The sequence below is a fragment of the Ascaphus truei genome, chromosome 4 (genome assembly GCF_040206685.1).
Source record: "Ascaphus truei isolate aAscTru1 chromosome 4, aAscTru1.hap1, whole genome shotgun sequence".
NCBI lineage: Eukaryota > Metazoa > Chordata > Amphibia > Anura > Ascaphidae > Ascaphus > Ascaphus truei.
In genome coordinates, this window is record NC_134486.1 from 283319960 (window position 1) to 283339073 (window position 19114).

The following is a 19114-nucleotide window of genomic DNA, read 5'->3' on the forward strand; positions in this document are numbered from 1 at the left end:
TTAGGAGTGCTTTGATTTCCTGTTTTTGTTTCTAGAACGTTCATGAAGAGATCACACCTTTCCTTTTTAATACTTGATGCCTTTAACCAATAAACAGATTGGTACATTCATAGCATAATACAGTAGCAAGTGTCTTCACAATTGACCTATTCAGTCTTTTATGCTTCAATAACAAGCTCAACAATATGCTCGAGTGTACACCAACATACATACGCTCACATATAACTCAAGAACATTTATGTTCACTTACAACCACCAACAATTACACAGGCACCAAGGACTGGATTCATCTTAATCCCATCACTATCAAAGGAAGCTGCAACATATTGTGATGGTTTCAGATTATACACTTTCCCAGACAGGAGAAAGACAAGTCTATCCACCTTTAAGACCCACCTTAAGACACACTTGCTTAAAGAAGCATATGAATAGCACTGTGGATATTCTGAACACATTATACATAAAGCTTGGCCCCCTGCAAACGCACTTACCAGAACTCCCTCCTACTGTCTCTGTACGTTCTCCCTACCTACCAATTAGACTGTAAGCTCCTCGGGGCAGGGACTCCTCTTCCGAAATGTTACTTTTATGTCTAAAGCACTTATTCCCATGATCTGTTATTTATATTATCTGTTATTTATTTGATTACCACATGTATTACTACTGTGAAGCGCTATGTACACTAATGGCGCTATATAAATAAAGACATACAATACAATACAATGAGCTGGATAATCACCCCAGTGCATTTCTCATTGGAGTTAAAGCATTGCAATATCCAGCATAAATTAAATACCTATCAGAAATCAGGAGACGATTTAAAGCAGCAGAATATGAAGCACTACACACTTTATTTTTACATTTTTATTATTATTACAGGATTGAAGCTGGGGATCTCCGGAGCTGAACAGTGTTAATTTCAGCTCCGGGGACCCCTCCTTCCATAGATACTTACTGGGGTGATACCTTGATAGGGGTGCCGGTGGCAGCAGCAGGCAGGGAACTTGTGTGCCTAACTAAATGGCGGATTAAATGTCCTGAGCCATGCTGGAATCCGCAGATGGAATTGCTCGGAACCCGTTCTGCAAAGTCCGCAGAATACAAAATTTAAAGCATTTTTTTGTGCCACCACCCCCTTGCTGTTTTTCTCACACATTATGATGTAAAGGAAAAGGTGTGTGGGACTGGACTGGTGTCTGGGTGGGTAGGCGCTGGGTGGGTAGGCACTGCAGGCAGGGACTAATTTTGATGAGTGGAGGCAGCCAGGGTAGGAGTGGCTCTGCTCGTGCCCTCCTGAGAGACTGTCGAGGAATTTTTCACTCAGTTGGCAGCGAGGGCAGACAAACAGGGGCAGCAGTCGATGTACCAGTTGATTTTTCCTGGTACCAGCCATAGTACTATGGCTGCAGCATCCCTGGTTGTGTGCGTGCCTCAGAAATCTGCTGCTGTTCAGCCAGTGTTAGAGTAACGGGTTGCGTTGGAGTTGAGCTTGGGGGTGGTAATAATTCCACCTCTTTCTGGAAGTATCTCTGTGTTTAGAGGAAGCAGGTAGGACTGAGGATTTGGAGGCTATTGCTTCTTTGTTGCAGAGTGAGTTTGTAAGATGCTGACAAAGGTGGCCCTATCATCTCATTGTCATTGAACTCCAGTGATTCTGTCTGTATAGTGACAGAAACGGATGATGCTTATGTGCCCAGGCTCAGCTGCTGTTGAACAGGTTTGCAAGCAGGCGATGCAACAGCACGTGTTGCATGTGCATGCAGGTCAGTGTGGTGTCAGGGTTGCCGGAGCAAGTTTTGAATCTGTGTCCCTGGATCTGGTTTCAGCTGCACCATCTCAGTCTGCTATGCCCAGCACCTCTACTAGTATTATTTTTGATCTAGCTGGAGCCTCAGCAGGTGGGGGATGCCAGGGTTCAGGAGTTAGAACCGAGAGGAGTGGGTAGCATAGAAGGGAGCACTTCCAGCAGTGAGGAAGTTGTGACTGCTGTAAGGCTGTCGACAGCGGATTTCTAAATTTGCCGCCCCATGGCACTTGCCTGTGTCTGCCACCTCCATGGTGCCGCCCTCCTGCTCCTTTGGAATCCTGCAGTCAAATGATGCTACGACTTCACCAATGTGACGTCGTAGGACCGCGCGTTGCCATGGAAACGCGACCCCATGACCCTGCAGCGTCATATTGCCATGGCAATGAGACATCATGTGACGCCACATTGGGGGCGTCCGCAGCGTCATATGACGCCAGAATTCCAAAGGAGCAGGAGGGCGGTAGCAAGGAGGCAGCAGGACACATGAAAGTGCATTCCCATTAGTTCCGATAGGGCCCTGAGCGAGGCAAAATTATATGGGGGCGGAAATGTTTGCTGCCACCTTAGGCCCGGACCTAATAGGAAATCTGGCTGTCGGCCAGGGGTGCAATAGTCGAATTTGGTGATGGTGGTGGTGGCTCTAATTATGAATTTACCGAGGAGCGTTTTAGAGAAGGTGAGGCAGAGGAATGTGGACATGCCTCAAAGTCATCATGGTGATAGTCTTCAGGTTGGCATTAATGGTATTCCAGCCTCCTCCCCTAGCTCATAGGCATTACAGGGGTGCAGTCATCTGCCCAGAGGAGCCACCTCCATGGTGTGGGAATATGTCCAATTGCCCCACCATGGCTCGGTGAGAGACTTTGCGGTGCTACCCTGCCTCTTTTGTGATGCAGTAATGCGTAGGGGCAGGAGTGGATGCCACCTAGGGCCAAGTCCATTGAGGCTGCCCTCTGTGAACCTTCATTGCCCTCCTCTCTTGCTGTTTCATTGAGGTTATTTGGCTGATTGGTAGCACTGACATCATGTTGTCTGGTTTGCAAATTGCTGCTGCACAGGTTAGCACTAGCACCCACACCATCATCGTTATTGCTCATCATCTCTTACAGACTTACACAATGATCATCTAAATTACTATCATCAAATTCATCATCACCATGACATAATTGTGACTGTGTTGTGGGGTAGAGGATGTATATGTGTTCTGATGGTGAGCTATTGTCTCCATCTCCACCTGTGACATTACTCTGTGCTGTCTGACTGCAACCTCTCTTTCTCTTACCCTGACTATCTAGGTTGCTCTCCACTTTGTATGGTGGTGGCGGCTCATGCACCAAGATGGGTACCCGGTCTAACCTTTTTCACAACTGTTCCAACATGTAGCTGTAGTCTGATCCTTTGAAAGTTGAAAAAAAAAACCACCACACAATAGCTCTTGCATTGAAAATACAAGCCAACGGGAGACTGGTGGTTCTAGACGTTGTGAATGTAATTGTGGTGGTTGTCGTCATCGTGGTGTTGGCCCTGGCTCAACATAACCAGAATTAAGGAAAAAGAGAAACATTATGCCTTAAGAAGCAAGCCATTATGTATACCAACTTGTCTAGTCCACCTATTATAGTGGAAGACTTTGTAAACTGGTATGCTTACTCTTTAAATACAAGAGTGAAGGTGTGCTTGTTTCTTTATTGCTATCAGCAATTTTAAGTAAGCATGTAGGGGAGTATTAATAATACACCTGTTTCGTTATAGGACACATGAATTGTAGTATTATCTATTTAGGCAACAGAACCTCGATAGAATCATTTAGTATTACATACAGATGCAGCGGCCGTTATTGAAACAAATCACGTGTTGTATACCTCGGAATACCCAGATTTCTTCCAACTATGCCGCCTTTAGACGCGAGTGCAGGTGAGCGCATAAAATGGCATTTTAGTGTTCTGGTTTTTAAACCCCTGAAATTGACACAGTAGCACAGTAGCACAGTACTGTACACATTGCAATTCATTAATTTCATTGCATATAATTGCACACAATCCATGAAATTCAAACAAAGCAACCGCGCTAAACACGTGTGCCTGGGGCAGTTGGCCGCGTTCATGCCGCGTGGAGTACAGCAGCGCACACGAAAAAGGCGCCGTGATTTGTTCGAATAACGGCCGTTGCACCTGTAACAGAGGATTAAAAAGAACATTCCTGCGGTGTAATTACGTCAATCACGATTAAAGTGTCCAATAGCATATGTGATCTTTAAACAAAGTGTTTCTTGCATAAAATACATTTGTATCAGGTATTTGTGTAGAATGTAAATCACAATACCCTGCAAATAACACACTGGTATACAGTAGATACATGGAGATCATTACTACTTAAAAGAAGCCAACTTTATTAACTAAAGGTCATTGGACTCTTATATACATTAGTAGTGAACCCACACACTTATATTTGTGTTTTATCTATGTACTATGTATGTGTAAACATACCCCGTTCTTTTTTTAACATTTATATACAAAATAAGTTTTTTTTAAAATAATTAATTTCACAACCATCAATTATAAGGGGTTCTCTTTAGCTTTTTGTGCTAAAACTTTAAATTAGCTACATTGTCTTAATGTCAGTCTGATCTTTACTGACTAAGGAGAGTGCACCAAGTTTAAAAGGGGTTCTTGGGGAATCGCTGCGTCTGATGCAGTGACCCCCACTTTTTTGTTCTATCAGCATAATCAGAACAAGAACCCCGACTGATCAATGGTACTAATAATGATGACGTCTGTGTAAAAGAGAGTGCTGCTGATGAGGAGAAAAGTAACATTACTGTACATGATGTATGGTTATGTTTATTAAATAATGAATATACAGGGTTGTTACTGCTCGGAGTTTTCTATTTACTTGTGGTTGAATCTGTATTTTCACAAACTTTAACAATAATCACAGTATCATTACTTGCACCTGAAGCATTACCACATGCATCGCCCCCAACACTTTAATCAGTCTTTCACAACATCAGCAACATCCTCATCAGACTTCTCATTCATAACAAGTGATATCTGAATGGATGAGTCAGCATCAAGTCCACCCCCCACCCCCTGCTCCTCAGACTCATGAAGTTTCTGTGACTCCATCTTCTTCATCTGACTGTTTTAACAGCTCTTCAGAGTCTTGTGCTATCATTGCCAGAGCTTGTTTGGCATTCATGAATGTGACAAGAATGATGTGCCGGTTGCCGATGATTACTTGGGATTGGCAGCAGTAACAACAGCAGCTGGCACTGATGGTGGACCAGGCTTTTCTCTAACACTGATCATTTAATTAAAACTCTCAATAATCTGCATCTCCACATTAGCAATTTTATTTCAGGAGTACTACTAGTAGCCGGGGCCCTAGGATGACTTGAACATCCTGCTCTCATTTTAAATCTCTTAACTGGAGGTTCATTGTCCAGGTTGGGGGGGGGGGGAGAGGGAGAAGAGAGAGAGAGGTGGATGTTCTGCAGTGATATTGGGATTCAGTGACCGTGTCATTGTCCTTCCCTCTTATACTTGCTGTGAGTAGCAGGGGCAGCAGCAGCACCACCACCTTTCACTGATTTAACATTATCAGATTCATGCTTACAACATAATGGCTTAAACTTGAGGCTGCACTCCTATTTACATTCTCCTCCTCCTTCCATAATAACACAGTTTGCAGATTCGGATTCTGAATCCGTTGGTTGGATTTTCCATGACAGATAAAAGAAAAACGAACTTCTTGAGACTGAACAGCGGCTGAAAGGAACTTGCAAATCCGCAGCCGATTTGGATTTCAGCAAAATTTTCGCCTAGTCTCTTATATGCAATGAAACCCAGCACAGTCTTGCGCCCTAGAGTGCGCTCACTCGACTGAGGTAATGTAGAAAGGATCAGGGGGAGGAATGAATGGAGGTCCGCCGGAGCACTATGTGAGGTCCTGGAGAGATACTGTTGCCATAAATCGTCATACCTCCTAGTGCAGAGCCACTTCAAAGCTGTAAGTCTCGCTGGTAAGGATATCCAGACCGCTCGTCTGTAGTGATAAGGGATCCCCCTCCGTGTGCTGTCGAATCCAGGAAGTCACAGTAAAACTGCAGCAGGAGATTCAAAGCACCAGTGTAAAATCCAAAATCACAGAAACCCAGGTAATGAAGAAATATGCAAGGCTTTATTGAGACATTAAAAAGGTTGCAATCTCAGAGCAGAGAGTGTCCTCCCACGCGTTTCAAGCCGTAGTGGCTCTTTCTCAAGGAGTTCCCCGTTTCAATGATTTTGGATTTTAAGTTGGTGCTTTGAATCTCCTGCTGCAGTTTCAATAGTCTCTTAAATGTCTCACACTACCACTCTTGAACCTTATGAAGTTACTAACATTTTAATAAATACTGTAGCTAGACAGCTACGTCCTTTGGAACAGTGACTACAGAAGGAGAATTTTTACTTTTTCTCAAGTGAAAAGACAGAAAACAGATAACATCTCATATGGATACTAAATGATTAGCAGTAAATAATTAACAAAAGACAACCCATTTTAAATCAAGTACTACACTTTATATAAATATAAACAGAATAACACTGCATTCAATGTTAAATGTGAAACATATTTGGCAATGCTCCAGCCTTTTTTAAAATAATGATCTGTGTGTGTGCTCTATGGATAATAAAGTAGGATTCTAAGTAGTGTGTTGCATTTCATAATGTGTTCTTAGTGCGTGAAGAAAAAAAATGTAGTGGCAAAATAAAAATAAAAAACACACGACCGTGTAGATATGGATAAAAATATGCTGCTTACTCTAGTGTCCCAAAATAAAGTTTTACACTGCAGGAGAGCAAACTTGCTACTTATTTTCTAGAGATGATCCCGGAAATAGGACATCAAAATGTGTGTGAATAGATGTTACATTTAACACAAATAATGCCCTTCAGCAGCACATTGGCCTGTATGAAGTTAGCCACTCCTCCAGGTATACTTTCTGCTTTCGTAGTTTGGTTGTGTGCTTACGGCAATCGCTGGAATTTAGGTGCAAGTGACAATGCTGGCTCAAAAACATCATCCTCAACACCTTCTTCAATTGGCCTCATCTTGGATGAAGTTCTCATACAGGGAGAATAACCTGTCAAAATGCCCACAAATAACAAAATATTAGATCAAGTAGTATGGCCGATGACTCTATCTCTATCTGGAGCAGACAGCTAAAATGTGAGCTCATATAGTGGCTTTGAGAATTGGGATTTCCTGCACTTTTCTAGCTAATGCACTGTGTGCACTTATGTATCCAGACACCACCTTCCATCTCCACAAGACAATACAGTCAGCCTTCATTAATCACTTATCATGATAAATGAGAATCTCTGTTGTGTTAATGTAATAATACATTTCTTTTATCAAGCTAATGGTTGGATTAACACTCTAGGAATGGTTTAATTATTTATAAATGTTAAATTGTAATACGATCACGATTGTTGTCGCCCTCCAGTCACACAAAAAGAGTGTTTGATAAAAGTACTGTACAATCCTGACACAATATGTTTAGGGGGAATTTAAAAAAGTGACTAATACCCTCTGCTGTATAGGATACATGATGGCCAAACGTGCCCCGATCTGTGCATGGCTCCACGTAGGTAGGTGGGAACATCGATGGGTTTACGGCACACGTGGCTCTCTGACTTTGCCTTATTGAAGACATTTGGATAATTTGGGAAGGAGGACTTATTATTCTGTTGGCCGTTTAAATTCCCATTATTTAATTCTAAAATGTACATGTGATGTGAGCAAAAAGGTCATTGTCTTGTTAGAATTTAAATGTTGGGAAGGAAGAATCCCTCATTACTGACAAACATTGGAAAGACACTGCCACAAATAGTTTGCTACTGTCCACTTGTCAATATACTGTATGCAAGTTTTAATTAAAGGAATACATATAGGTCACGTCTTAAAATTGAGAAATTGCTAAAATGGTATATTGTTTGAAGAGGAAGCTGTTGTTTCAGTTTAAACACTTCACTTGTGGTTAAACACTGGGGAGAAAACAGTTGGGGGTCAGGTGGCGACTGTAAGGACTTTAGATTTGTGGAATGGCGTAAAAGCTTTTACTGATACAAATGGCAGAAAGCCATAAAATCTAATGGTATATTAATTGCAAAAGTAAGCGGGTGATATATATGTAACACGGTGATTGCCCTAATTTTCAGGTGGGCAAAACGAATTCAGGAGAAGAATATTGGAACAGCAGTGGGATATTATGAATAACAGCACCAAAAGTAGTCAATGTCTTCATGAAAGACAAATGTTGCAGCACCGGTTTAAAATTTAGATGACTGGAATTGGTTCAACTTCGCTTGCATAAGCAATACTTCCATTGCGCGAGTCAAGGTGGATTATAACACATACACACACACACAACACACACAACACTAACACACACTTTTTGCTAATTTTCACGGACACTTCCGGTGCTGAGAACTATATTTTGCAGTTGAGCCAGGATGCTTCTCGGCCCATAAGAAGCCCCAGCAGCGGAGGGGTGGGGGAGTGGGGTGTACAGTATTAGAACATCTATACAGGTAGGAAGGAACAACTGCCTTGAGAGAACTGTGCAGTTTCTATTGTGCTGAAGTACTTCTATTGTGAATTGCTTATGAAGGAATTGACCCACAAGAGACAGCCTTGGCCTGAGTTGCTGTAACATAATAGCTGCTGATTGGCCAAAAGGAGCTGACATTTGGGAACCATGTTGAAGGCTTTTGTTCACTCTAGCCCTAGTGCATATGCAAAGAGCTGATAACAGCTTGTAGCAGCATCTCCGTCTACCTAACTCGTCTCTAACTAATCCAGTCCAGTGAGACACAGATACAGAATATGTAAGGCTGCAGTCCCAGTCATCACTGTGACACGCACGCCTGGCGGGGGGGCGGCGCGTGCACAGCGCTAACCGCGATCTGCGGTCTCCAGGGATAGAGGGAGATTGCGACGGGAGGGGGCGTGGTGAGTATTTTGCGGGGGCGTGGCCATGACCTCACGCGGCTGGTTCGCCCTCATTGGCTGAACCGCCGGCGGGGGCGTGGCCACGCCTCCGTCGCAAGTTGCACATACAATTTTTTTGTATGTGAGAAAACTTGCAGTACAGCGCAGCTGCTATATGCGAGCCGATGCTTGAACTTGTCCCAGATAGATTGGGAGGCGGTGCTTGTTCGCACAGCCCACGCCGAGGCGTGCGCTGTAGAACGCACTGGGACCGCAGTCTTACGCAGCAGCAGTGGTGGTTGAACAGTGGCAACAGTGATAACATTAGAGCAACTACACCATTGTACTTTTAAGAACTTTTGGGTTTATTCATCAAGTGCGGTTACACATTAACGCACCCGATCAAGTAAATAGGAGCCTGATGCATCCAGGGGTTTGTACTGTTCTTAACATATGAACTGATTAAGCCATGGGGAGATATCTGACGGAAGGATAGGTATTTTGTCATTGCACTTTAGACATTCTAATACTTTTTCCGCACTTGAGTAGATTTCTGATCAATAGATGATCTTACCTGGAGAAGATTTCAGAGAGGTTGTGAATTGTTTTCAGTACATATGATTTAGTGAGCATGACTCTGCGTTGGACTTCCCATTATCTCTCCTGATGCTGTATCCGCTCTCTCTTTTTTTTATTATGATTTAGAAATGTTTAGTGTCTTGGGAATATATCGTCATTGTTGAGGTAAAACTCATTAAGTGCATTTTTGGCAAAAACTCAATAAATGCCCTTTCTGACTTGGAATTTCTTGATATGTCTATTGAAATACCCAAGAGCCTATTTAGTCATAGTTCAGTTACCAAAACATAAGACTCGCCAAGTATGATTTTGATATAATGTCACAAAGAACATTTAAATCACCTTTTCCTCAGTAATCAAAGAATGTAGTTAATTACTTTTACAACGACGATATGTGGGTTATGAATATATATATATAATATGGCAAAAAAAGTTTTCATTTTAATGGAATTTTTAACTAATTACTGTAATAAATAAATGATTATTTTGACCAAAAGATAATTGTAGTAGTTTATTTTTTTAGTATGGGAGGTTATGAGTACCGATTAGACACTGTATTCTTTCTGCATTGGAATTAAGTGGTTAGAGTTTGAGTCCCCATCCCAACAGGGATATAACTCCCTATTCAATGCATCTTGAGCAACTGCTTATCCTGAGCTATTTAAGTCTGCAACTAATCAAGTACATTGTTATGTAGATGTTTTTTATAGAGTAGCATCTTTGTGATGTTTACTAAAGTCCTTTCAGCGTATTTGAGAACTTACTAACTAAACATCTAAACTCTCTATTTTCCCCAACATATCAAATGTAAACAACTTTTGCATATTACTGATGCCTGTTACACATTGTGAAAGATTGAATTGTATCGCAGCACTAAATCTAACAGAGAAAACAAGAAAGCAATTTATAAACATCAAGTGTTGTTAGGTGCTTATAGTTTGGGTTGTTTTACTTCTCATGGTAATATTATGAATCTGTCTATTACATGCTGGATGTAGCAGTACAATGTGATGACATGAAGCAGAAATTCTGTTTCAGTTTTGTAGAGCAAGAATCAAAGTTGTACTTGTACCTAGTATACACCTCTCAAGCTTCACACTCAGTCCATATACAGTATTTGCTTGACTCCTTTAAATAGCTACCCAAACATGTGGTCTATAAAATAAAGAGTCGCATATCCCAAGAAGGAAGAGATAGGTAGTGCAGGTTGTTATCGAAGGTAGAGAAGACATTCAGGAACAGCCCATGGGGGATCCAGTTGAACTAAAGATGATGTTTTATAGGTTAACAATATGAATTGTGTATTTGTTTTTTTTTTATGTCAAACAAGTCTGGACGTTTTCCATTGTTCTCATTTAAAAAAAAGAGACATTGGAAGATTTAAAATCAGTCCCCATTTCAATTCCAATGGTAAGGTACAGATGTAGCAGACGTCATTGCAGCTGCTGGTGCATCCCAGCTGGTGCAACAGCGTGTCAGCCGAGCCCCTTTTTCACATGCACCGAATGCAATTGAATGGCGCCTGCTACCACTGGCACGCTGTGTGGGTGTCGCTGCAATGCGCCATCAATAATGGCTGTTACATCTGGAATTGGATTTGGAACACTGTCAATTTACCACGTAAAAGGAACATAGTAAGACCAGGGAAATATAATGGCAGTAAAGCCAATCCAGACCTGTTGGCAACATTTCTCCAAACCTTTTCAAGGTAAAGTTTCAAAAAGTAATTTTAAAAAAATACCCATTCTTGTCTGATCTTTTTAAAAGCATCATAAATATAGTTTACCGTTGCTATACCAATATTGTCCAATGTGGTAATGATGTTAAACAATTAGAGAAGCAGGAGACATGTGCTTCTGTTCAATAGATGGGAGTAAGAAGCACAATAGCACACCGTTAATGATGTATCGACTTCATTCACTCGATTAGAAGTCAGTACATAAACAATTGTGCTTCTCGCTACATTGAATTGGGGCCACTAAGAGGTGCAGCTATATTGTCGCTCTAGCTGGTAGGTGTGCAAGGAGAGAAGCTAAATCTGTAAATGGAGACCATGGGCTGATGAGATGCAAATGTGGCTTCATGTCCCAGATCCAGTGTTACCGCATGATCACACTGGAACACGATTCACAGTCTGACTTTGCATCACATCAAAAGAAAGTAGGAAGTGATGTTGAGGGGAAGCATGAGAATGAAATGGTTGCAATAGTCAAGGTCAAGAAAAATGATAAAGGGTTGGTTAGTTAGATGGTTAGTTAGCTTTGATTTTTGCGGCCGAAGAAATATGTGGGGAAATTACAGAAATCTGGCAAACAATCTATGCAGAAGAACATATTAACATTAAAAAAGCAACAACAACAAAAAGGAAAAAGAAGAAGAGCTTGAACCTATGGTTTATTAGAATTTTTCAAAAAAGTGTCAATGTTATGTTACATGTAGTCTTAGTTTCTAACAGTCATGCTCATTAGTAAAGCAGTGTTCCAAGAAACAGTTTATTGAACACAGATAGCATGTGACGTACATGCAAGAAAATATATATATATTTTTTTCTCTACACTTCATTTGAACAATTATTTGTAATTGTTTCTACTAATGCAACATTGCATTGCCTAATTAATTGCATATGAATAAATGACATGCAAAGTGCCAATAACAGTTCTAAAAATGACCTTTTAATACCTTCTTAATGATTCTTGGTTTTTAATATGAGGTTATCAACAGAAAACATCATGCGTCAAACGACCCACTCCACGTGCATTATAGAACTCTTGCTGGTTATTTCCTTAACATAAAAGCAGATGGTTAGTTTTTTTTTTTAAAAAGGACAAACAATTGACAGTTGTTAGTGTTAAATAAATAAATAGAAAGTATGTTGACCATGGCTAAAATTATATTTCACAACTTGTATGTGAATGTAAATGGAATAAAACAGAATTGAATGGCTTCTGTTGAAAGGCAAAGTGACAGAGCAACAGGAATCAAATTGGAAGAAAGGTGTATTATGGTTACTACTAACCTTAAAACATAGAAGGCTTCATTTTAGTACATTTTGTTTTTGGTAGGAAGGGTTATACATTGTGACATTTTTAAATGGACAACAAGACAGTTCTTCATACATGTAACAGTGTGTACAGCACTTTGAAACCAATACTAATCATTGCAATTCCTCCTGTGAACAGTATACCTTTTAGAAAACCAACACGTAGTATATTGTACACAGGAAGAATATGTGAGGTTTTAAATACTCTACACAGGGCCGTCGACATGGGGGCGGGCGGGGGGGGGGGGGGGCGGGAGAGCTGGGACAGATCTTCCAGGGCTGGTGGGTGCGGGGGGCCCGGTCCTGTCATTGCCATCAGACCCCGGCTCTCCCGAAGTGTGGGCCGCCCTCACGGATATCAATACTGTCCCATGCTGAGCTTCTGACATCAGCGAAGGTTGGGCTTCACCGATGTCAGCGCACGCCGGAAGCCAGCTGAGCTTAGCTTCCGGCGCGCACCGGCATGAGTGACAGCCCCGGTGCATGCAGAAGTTCGACGTGGGACAGTGTCCATGTCCATGAGGGAGGATCACAGCTGGGGGAGAGCCCGGGACAGTGTTGGTGTCAGTGAGGGAGACACCAAAAATTTGATATTGGAAGGCGCTATACACACCACTTAGTATAAACCGTGTAAAAATTAGTAAGGAATAATATAGTGGTGTGAATAAAAATATACGTGAATTACGTTGTTTTGTGACTTTAGTGAAATAAGATGGGTTAAATATTGGCTCAGACCTCCGATGAGGACTTGTTTCCACAGTCCCCTCCAGTGAGGGAGAGCCAGAGGTCAGGCCCAACTTGCAGAGTGGACAGCCGGGCCCCTCACAGCCCCGGGATCCTGTCAAAGGCCTGAGGCCATCCCAAGGGTAGGTAAGTTTATATTTTAGGTTTTTTTTTTAATGTACGTATTTGGAGGTTAGAGGGGGGCTGTATGTATTTGGTGGCTGGAGGTGTTTTTTAATGTAGTTGGGGGGGGTCGTATGATTTGGGGGGTGGGGGTTTATATGTATTTGTGGGGTGGGGTTTGTATGTATTTGGGGTTGGGAGGTTTTTTGTATGTATTTGGGGGGTGGGTTGATGTAATTGGGGAGTAGGTTGTATGTATTTGAACGTTTTTTTTTTTAAATGTTTTTAGGGGGTATTTTATTTCTGCATATATTTGGGGTGTGGTTTTTTGTATATATTTGGGGTGTGTTTTTTTGTATGTATTTGGGGGTGTGGGGGTTGTTTTTTTTTCTGTATTTATTTTGGGGTCGGGTGGGGGGTATGTATTTGGGGGAGGTTTGTATGTATTGGGGGGTATGTTTTTGCTTTTTTATGTATTTGATGGGTGGTGGGGTTGTATGTATTTGGCGGGTGGAGGGGGGGGGGGGGGTTGTATGTATTTGGCTGGGCCCCTGCCATTATTTTCGTCCAACGCCCCGGGATCTGGTACATTAAATATTTGAATTGACAACAGACACACACTTCTACAGGACAAATATGGCTATGAGAGCTTTGCATTATTTCTATTTGGAAAATAACTCTACCTCTCCCCCTTTTTAATATGGACATGCTGCACTTCATAACCATGCAGAGAACATTTACCGGTGATTAGCTCAACAAAGCTCCCACACCGACTGCAAATATAGATGAAAGTATGATCAACACACAGCTCAGTCCCGATTCCGCCATGCTAATTGTGTGCATTGCTTGGTCTCATTTAACCTAAAAGATTAATTCATGCCATGAAAACATGCTGAGTGTTCTATGTCCTGTTGTAAAAATGTAAAGCTCAATGCTTACAAAAAAAAAAAGTGATATAATAAACACAGGATTTTATTCCCCATTGTATTGTATTCTCTTCCATTGTCATCTATAAGTGCTACTTTATTTGCCTCTGAAATGTAGAGTACACATTAAAATGTGCTGCTGTGTTACCAGGCAAATTACTTTAAAAATATGCTTTTGACAATGTACGTGATGCAGAATATAAATGGTGTAAAGGAAGATATTTTTGCAGCTGCTAAATTCTCCTTGCTCCTAAACTGTGGAAGCTATTTGTGAAAGCAAAGCTAGTTGCTGAAGTGCTAAGCTGCTTTATTATGGGCCTTCAATTGCTTTATTTACTTCACTTATTTATAAAAATGATTTATTTTTCTTTTTTTGCAGTAAGAGATTAACATACATTTGGTGAAAAGTAAGTAAAGTAATTCTACCACAAATTTATTTCATAAATAGGTTAGGCATAAAATAATGCACAGCAGCAATTTAACATTTGCGTGACTACTTTTACTTTGATAAACTATACTTTTTTTCTGCCTGATTTGAACCGAGGTGTCACGAGCGCTAAACTGCACAAGGTGTAGTTTCTTTGGAACCCCCCCTTTCATAGATACTTAATCGTTTTGTTCCCAGTTTAAGATCTCTCTCTCCGAGGGAAACAACATGGCGGCCAAAACGCAGGCCAATAGGAACCCGCAACGTAATTAGTTGTTGCTTCCTATTAGACAGCCCTTTAAACCCCCTCAGGAAAGATAAGCGACTTCCCCTGTAAGTAGCTCCAGAACCACGGGGATCTCTGGATCTAAAAATAGCGCAATTTAGTTCCAATACGTATAGAAAAAAATGTAGGTGTTTTCAGCGAGATTGCTGCTTTAAATAGCTAACCAAATTTGGTCCATATGTATGAAGGCAAAAGTGTTGCAATTCTGCGGCAAAAAATATGCACCTTATGTATCAAAGAAAGAAATCCCATTGAACGTGATAGGCTTTTCTTCTTTGATACAAGTGTAATCTTGCCACCTGTGGCTACTAATCTGCCCTTGTACTGGCAGTAAGTCCTGGTAAGAGCAGGCCTTGCCAGCAGTCAATATGGGGTTTCCCCACTCCTTGGTGCTGCACTTGATTGACAGTGGGAGGCGGTGACATCAGGCCTGAGATTGTCCAATCGTGGGACAGAGCTGGTGCCCACCTCCTGGCTGTACTTAAGGGCAGTACTGCCCCAAATTTAGCAGTGCCACTACCCACTTGAGTGGGGCAGGTCACACAGCCAAGAGCCTGACTATTGGGCCTTCTCTGGTCCTCTTCCCCTCGGGAGAGAGTGATGAGTACCATACATCTGCCACTGATAGAGGGGCAGGGAAGAGCTGGGACTGCTGCGGGTGCCCTTGGCCTGTAGTGAAGGTCCAGGGACCATCCTTCAGTGAGTAGCTGACAGTTGCTGTATTGGGCAGAACCCTGCGGTGTACTGTGCTTCACAGAGAGAGACAAACCATTCCTGTTATACCTCCGGAATGGTGTGTGATCTTACTGGGGGGGAGAGGTAATCGGTTCTACCGAGGGAGATCATCTTCAGTTCCCTGAAGCCTACGGTAGATGGAGGCGCTGCACTGCTAAAGATATGTGGGTAATGCACCCCAGAAACCTGATCCTATGTCCCCACTACCATCAAGGGATGATTCAGCCTCCTGTTTACCAGCAGGTATCATGCACCACATCCGTTGTAATGGCCAAATCTCCCACCGGGTTGGGGAAACACCGTTACACATCTGCTGCAATTGTTTTTCCTCATAATCCACCACTCTTGCCTTGATAGATATACACATTCACTACATGCTTCATAAAATGAGTATGCATCATTTTTCACTTAACAAGAGACAACAGATGAAATAGGAGTTGCCAGTGCCAAAATAACTTAAACATTAGTTGAGGAGTGCCTTACATTTTCCATGATAATGGGGTTGCAATTTGCAGTTGTGACTGGCAATGGTCCAAAACCCATGTTACCTGTGTTGCTAAAATGGGATGGGGTCCAATATACGAAACAGGTGACATGGAAAATATATTATTCTCTTGGTGGTGGGGTGGGGGGAAGGGGAGGATGAAGAAGGATGTCACATAGTGCAGAAAAAGGCATCCCATGGGAATTAGACCAAGTAGTACATTTCAGTAAGCCGTTCTTCCATCTTGTGATTCTGTTGCAAAGTACATAGCAAATGTTCAGAGATGCCGTTCCAAACTGTAAATAAACAGCCAGCGTTGTTCTGAAATGCCTCCTTTGCATTTGCTGTCATAGTTGCGCCATGTTTGGGTGCAACGAAACCCTGAAATGTGCTTTTAGGTCATTTGGTCTCTGCAAAACCCCAAAAAGAGTGTCAATACTACACAGAGCCTTTTAATTGCTGTCACTTACGCAGAGAGGAACCAGTAGATGTCCCTCGTAGAAAGTTATGTAAGCCATCTTCACTGTCACTTGTGCTAGCCATGCTGTTCCTCATTTGCATTACTGACAGCTGTGAGCACAGACTAGGCTGGCGATCGATTTTTTTTGCTACCTGTATAGATATAAGGGGAAAAAAACATTTTATTTTTGAGCTCAGATAGGCTTGCAAAGGAGAGATACTGTGTCCCCTACAGCTTGGAAATTTGTAGAACAAACCACCCTTTTATTGAGGAAAACAGTGACATTACATTGAAATCTTTAACTTCCAATGAAAACTAAATAGGACGTTGGACTAGAGAATATTGTATTATGAACTATGTTGGCATCTATTAAACTGAGAAATAAAAATGTGTGATTGTAAAAAGGCAGTGGCGAATACTCTCCTTAATCTGTTACATTTCCTTCTCTACGTTAGGCTACACTTATAGTCTCGGCGACGCGACAGTCGCTGGAAAATCAAATAGAGATGACTTCCAGCGATCGCGACAACTCCGTCGCGCTTACTATAAGCGCATGCGATGGCGGCAATGCATTTGTTTTGGAGTGTAGATATGAAAATATAGGGATTTTATTTGTACAGATGAGGTTCACACTAACGAAAGTGCCATGTTTAATACTGTAAGTGAAACGTAGCCAATTTGACACATTTTTAAAAAGTTGGTCAAGAATAGGAAATGTTTAAATATTGTTTTAAGATTTTCCATGGTAAACAAAGGCCTCAAATGGTTTTTTTTACATTTTTTGGGAAAGAATCTTTATCTAATGTGTTTTGTGATCACACTGTTTGCCAGTCTTTAAAGCCCAGAGGAAATTATTAGTGTTGCTATGTCTTTTATTTGCAAACTAATTACGCATCATTAGTCAAACAGATACATATAAGTAGCTGATGTGCTTAAATCCAGTGATCAAAAGCGATATATATTCTTTTTTCACAAAACACAAAAAAAGTAAGACAAATTGATTTATGGGGATTGGATTCTTTCTAAAAACAAACAAACAAACAAACAAACAAAAATGCGTCACCTTTTGTTCATGTGCCATTAGGTCAGGGATGGGCAACTCCAATCCTCATCGGCTACAAACAGGTCAGGTTTTCAGGATATCCCGGCTTCAGCACAGGTGGCTCAATCAGTGGCTCAGTGGAAGCCACCTGTGCTGAAGCCGGGAAATCCTGAAATCCTGACCTGTTTGTAGCCGATGAGGATTGGAGTTGCCCATCCCTGACCTAATGGCACATGAACAAAAAGTGACACATCCACGGTCATAAGATGCTGCCAGTACAATGAAAAATCTGTTTATATAGTTTGAGGTCCAGCAACATTTTCGTGTTTTTCCTCTTGCAGTTAACACTTTGGGTAGAAAATGGTCTTCCTTATGAACAAATATTTGTTTCAGTAAATTTGGCAGAGAATCAAATTTTACTCTAATTAGCTAATTTCCATCTTAATTAGTTGTTTTAAACTCCAAATTCAACTAAGTCACTATTGAACTTGCTTTCCCTTCACACTTTACTTGCGTTTCTGCCATTCTGTTTTATCAATTTTACCCGATCCTTTTTATTTCTCCTGGAATCAGCACCTTTCATTAGCCCTCTCTACGGGGTTTATTCAGTAAGCTGCGATCACGCCGATCTGGAGCTGCCACACAGAAAGCCCCACTGTTTTCTTGCAACAGCACCAGATTGGCGCTATCACAGCTTACTGAAAAAGCCCCTATTTCTCTTACAGTCATTACTTCTTTTTGCCTTAGTCATCTCAACAACGTGATGCAAAGCAGGTTAAGTCTGACATACTATTAAATAGTACCCAGGATCATAAACATGAAATAAGATGTGAAAATGAACGATATGGTAATCTGCCAAAAGCACTAACCCATCAATTGTGATATCAAAGTGATATTTCATTGCAATTAGCAATGCTAACATTGCAAGCAATGACGCTAATGGATTTCGGCACTGAATACCCCATTTGCATTACAGTAAAAATTGTAATAAGTTTGCTTTTTAACACACTTTGGCCTAATTGTCTGTCTGATTGTTTCCTAAATACCCCTTAAAGAACAAATCAAAAAAGGATAGAAAATAAGTATTGAATGTTTGAGGGAAGGAAGAATGAAATATTGTTCCAAGGCCTAGTATACAATGTTATAACAATGGATTAGATGCATCAGATGCTCCTTATCTGAAGGGATAATGAATCAGGGTACACATCATAACCGCTTGACGTTATTATAAAGGACATCGCTTTATTAGGATGTTTGGGCAGTAAAGAGTGTAGATCTATGGACTGTGCACATCTATAGGACATAGAACTACAGTATAAAATAGACACACACACACACACACACATTATAAATGTAGCCCTGGTAAGTTATGGGCTATATTTCTACTCTCCTCCTGGCAGTAATCCCTGTGTAAGGGCAGGTCTGCCAGGAGTTATCATGGGTTTCCCCCACCTCAAGCACTTGCCCTGAGATAGTGAAGGGAGGTCACCTGACTGTGTCCAATCAAGAG

General features: G+C 41.4%; 1 protein-coding gene across 1 annotated transcript in view; it reads right to left on the bottom strand.

Moving 5' to 3' along the window:
• Positions 1-6344: 6344 nt before the first annotated feature.
• The window catches only part of POPDC1 (popeye domain cAMP effector 1), a 66738-nt gene continuing 53968 nt past the window's right edge, over positions 6345-19114 (bottom strand). Inside the window, exons 6-7 of the mRNA XM_075595027.1 lie at positions 16573-16714; positions 6345-6929 (exon numbers count right to left, since the gene is read on the bottom strand). Coding sequence (XP_075451142.1) covers positions 6814-6929; positions 16573-16714 — 258 coding nt within the window. The 3' untranslated portion in view covers positions 6345-6813. The remainder of the gene's footprint in view (positions 6930-16572; positions 16715-19114) is intronic.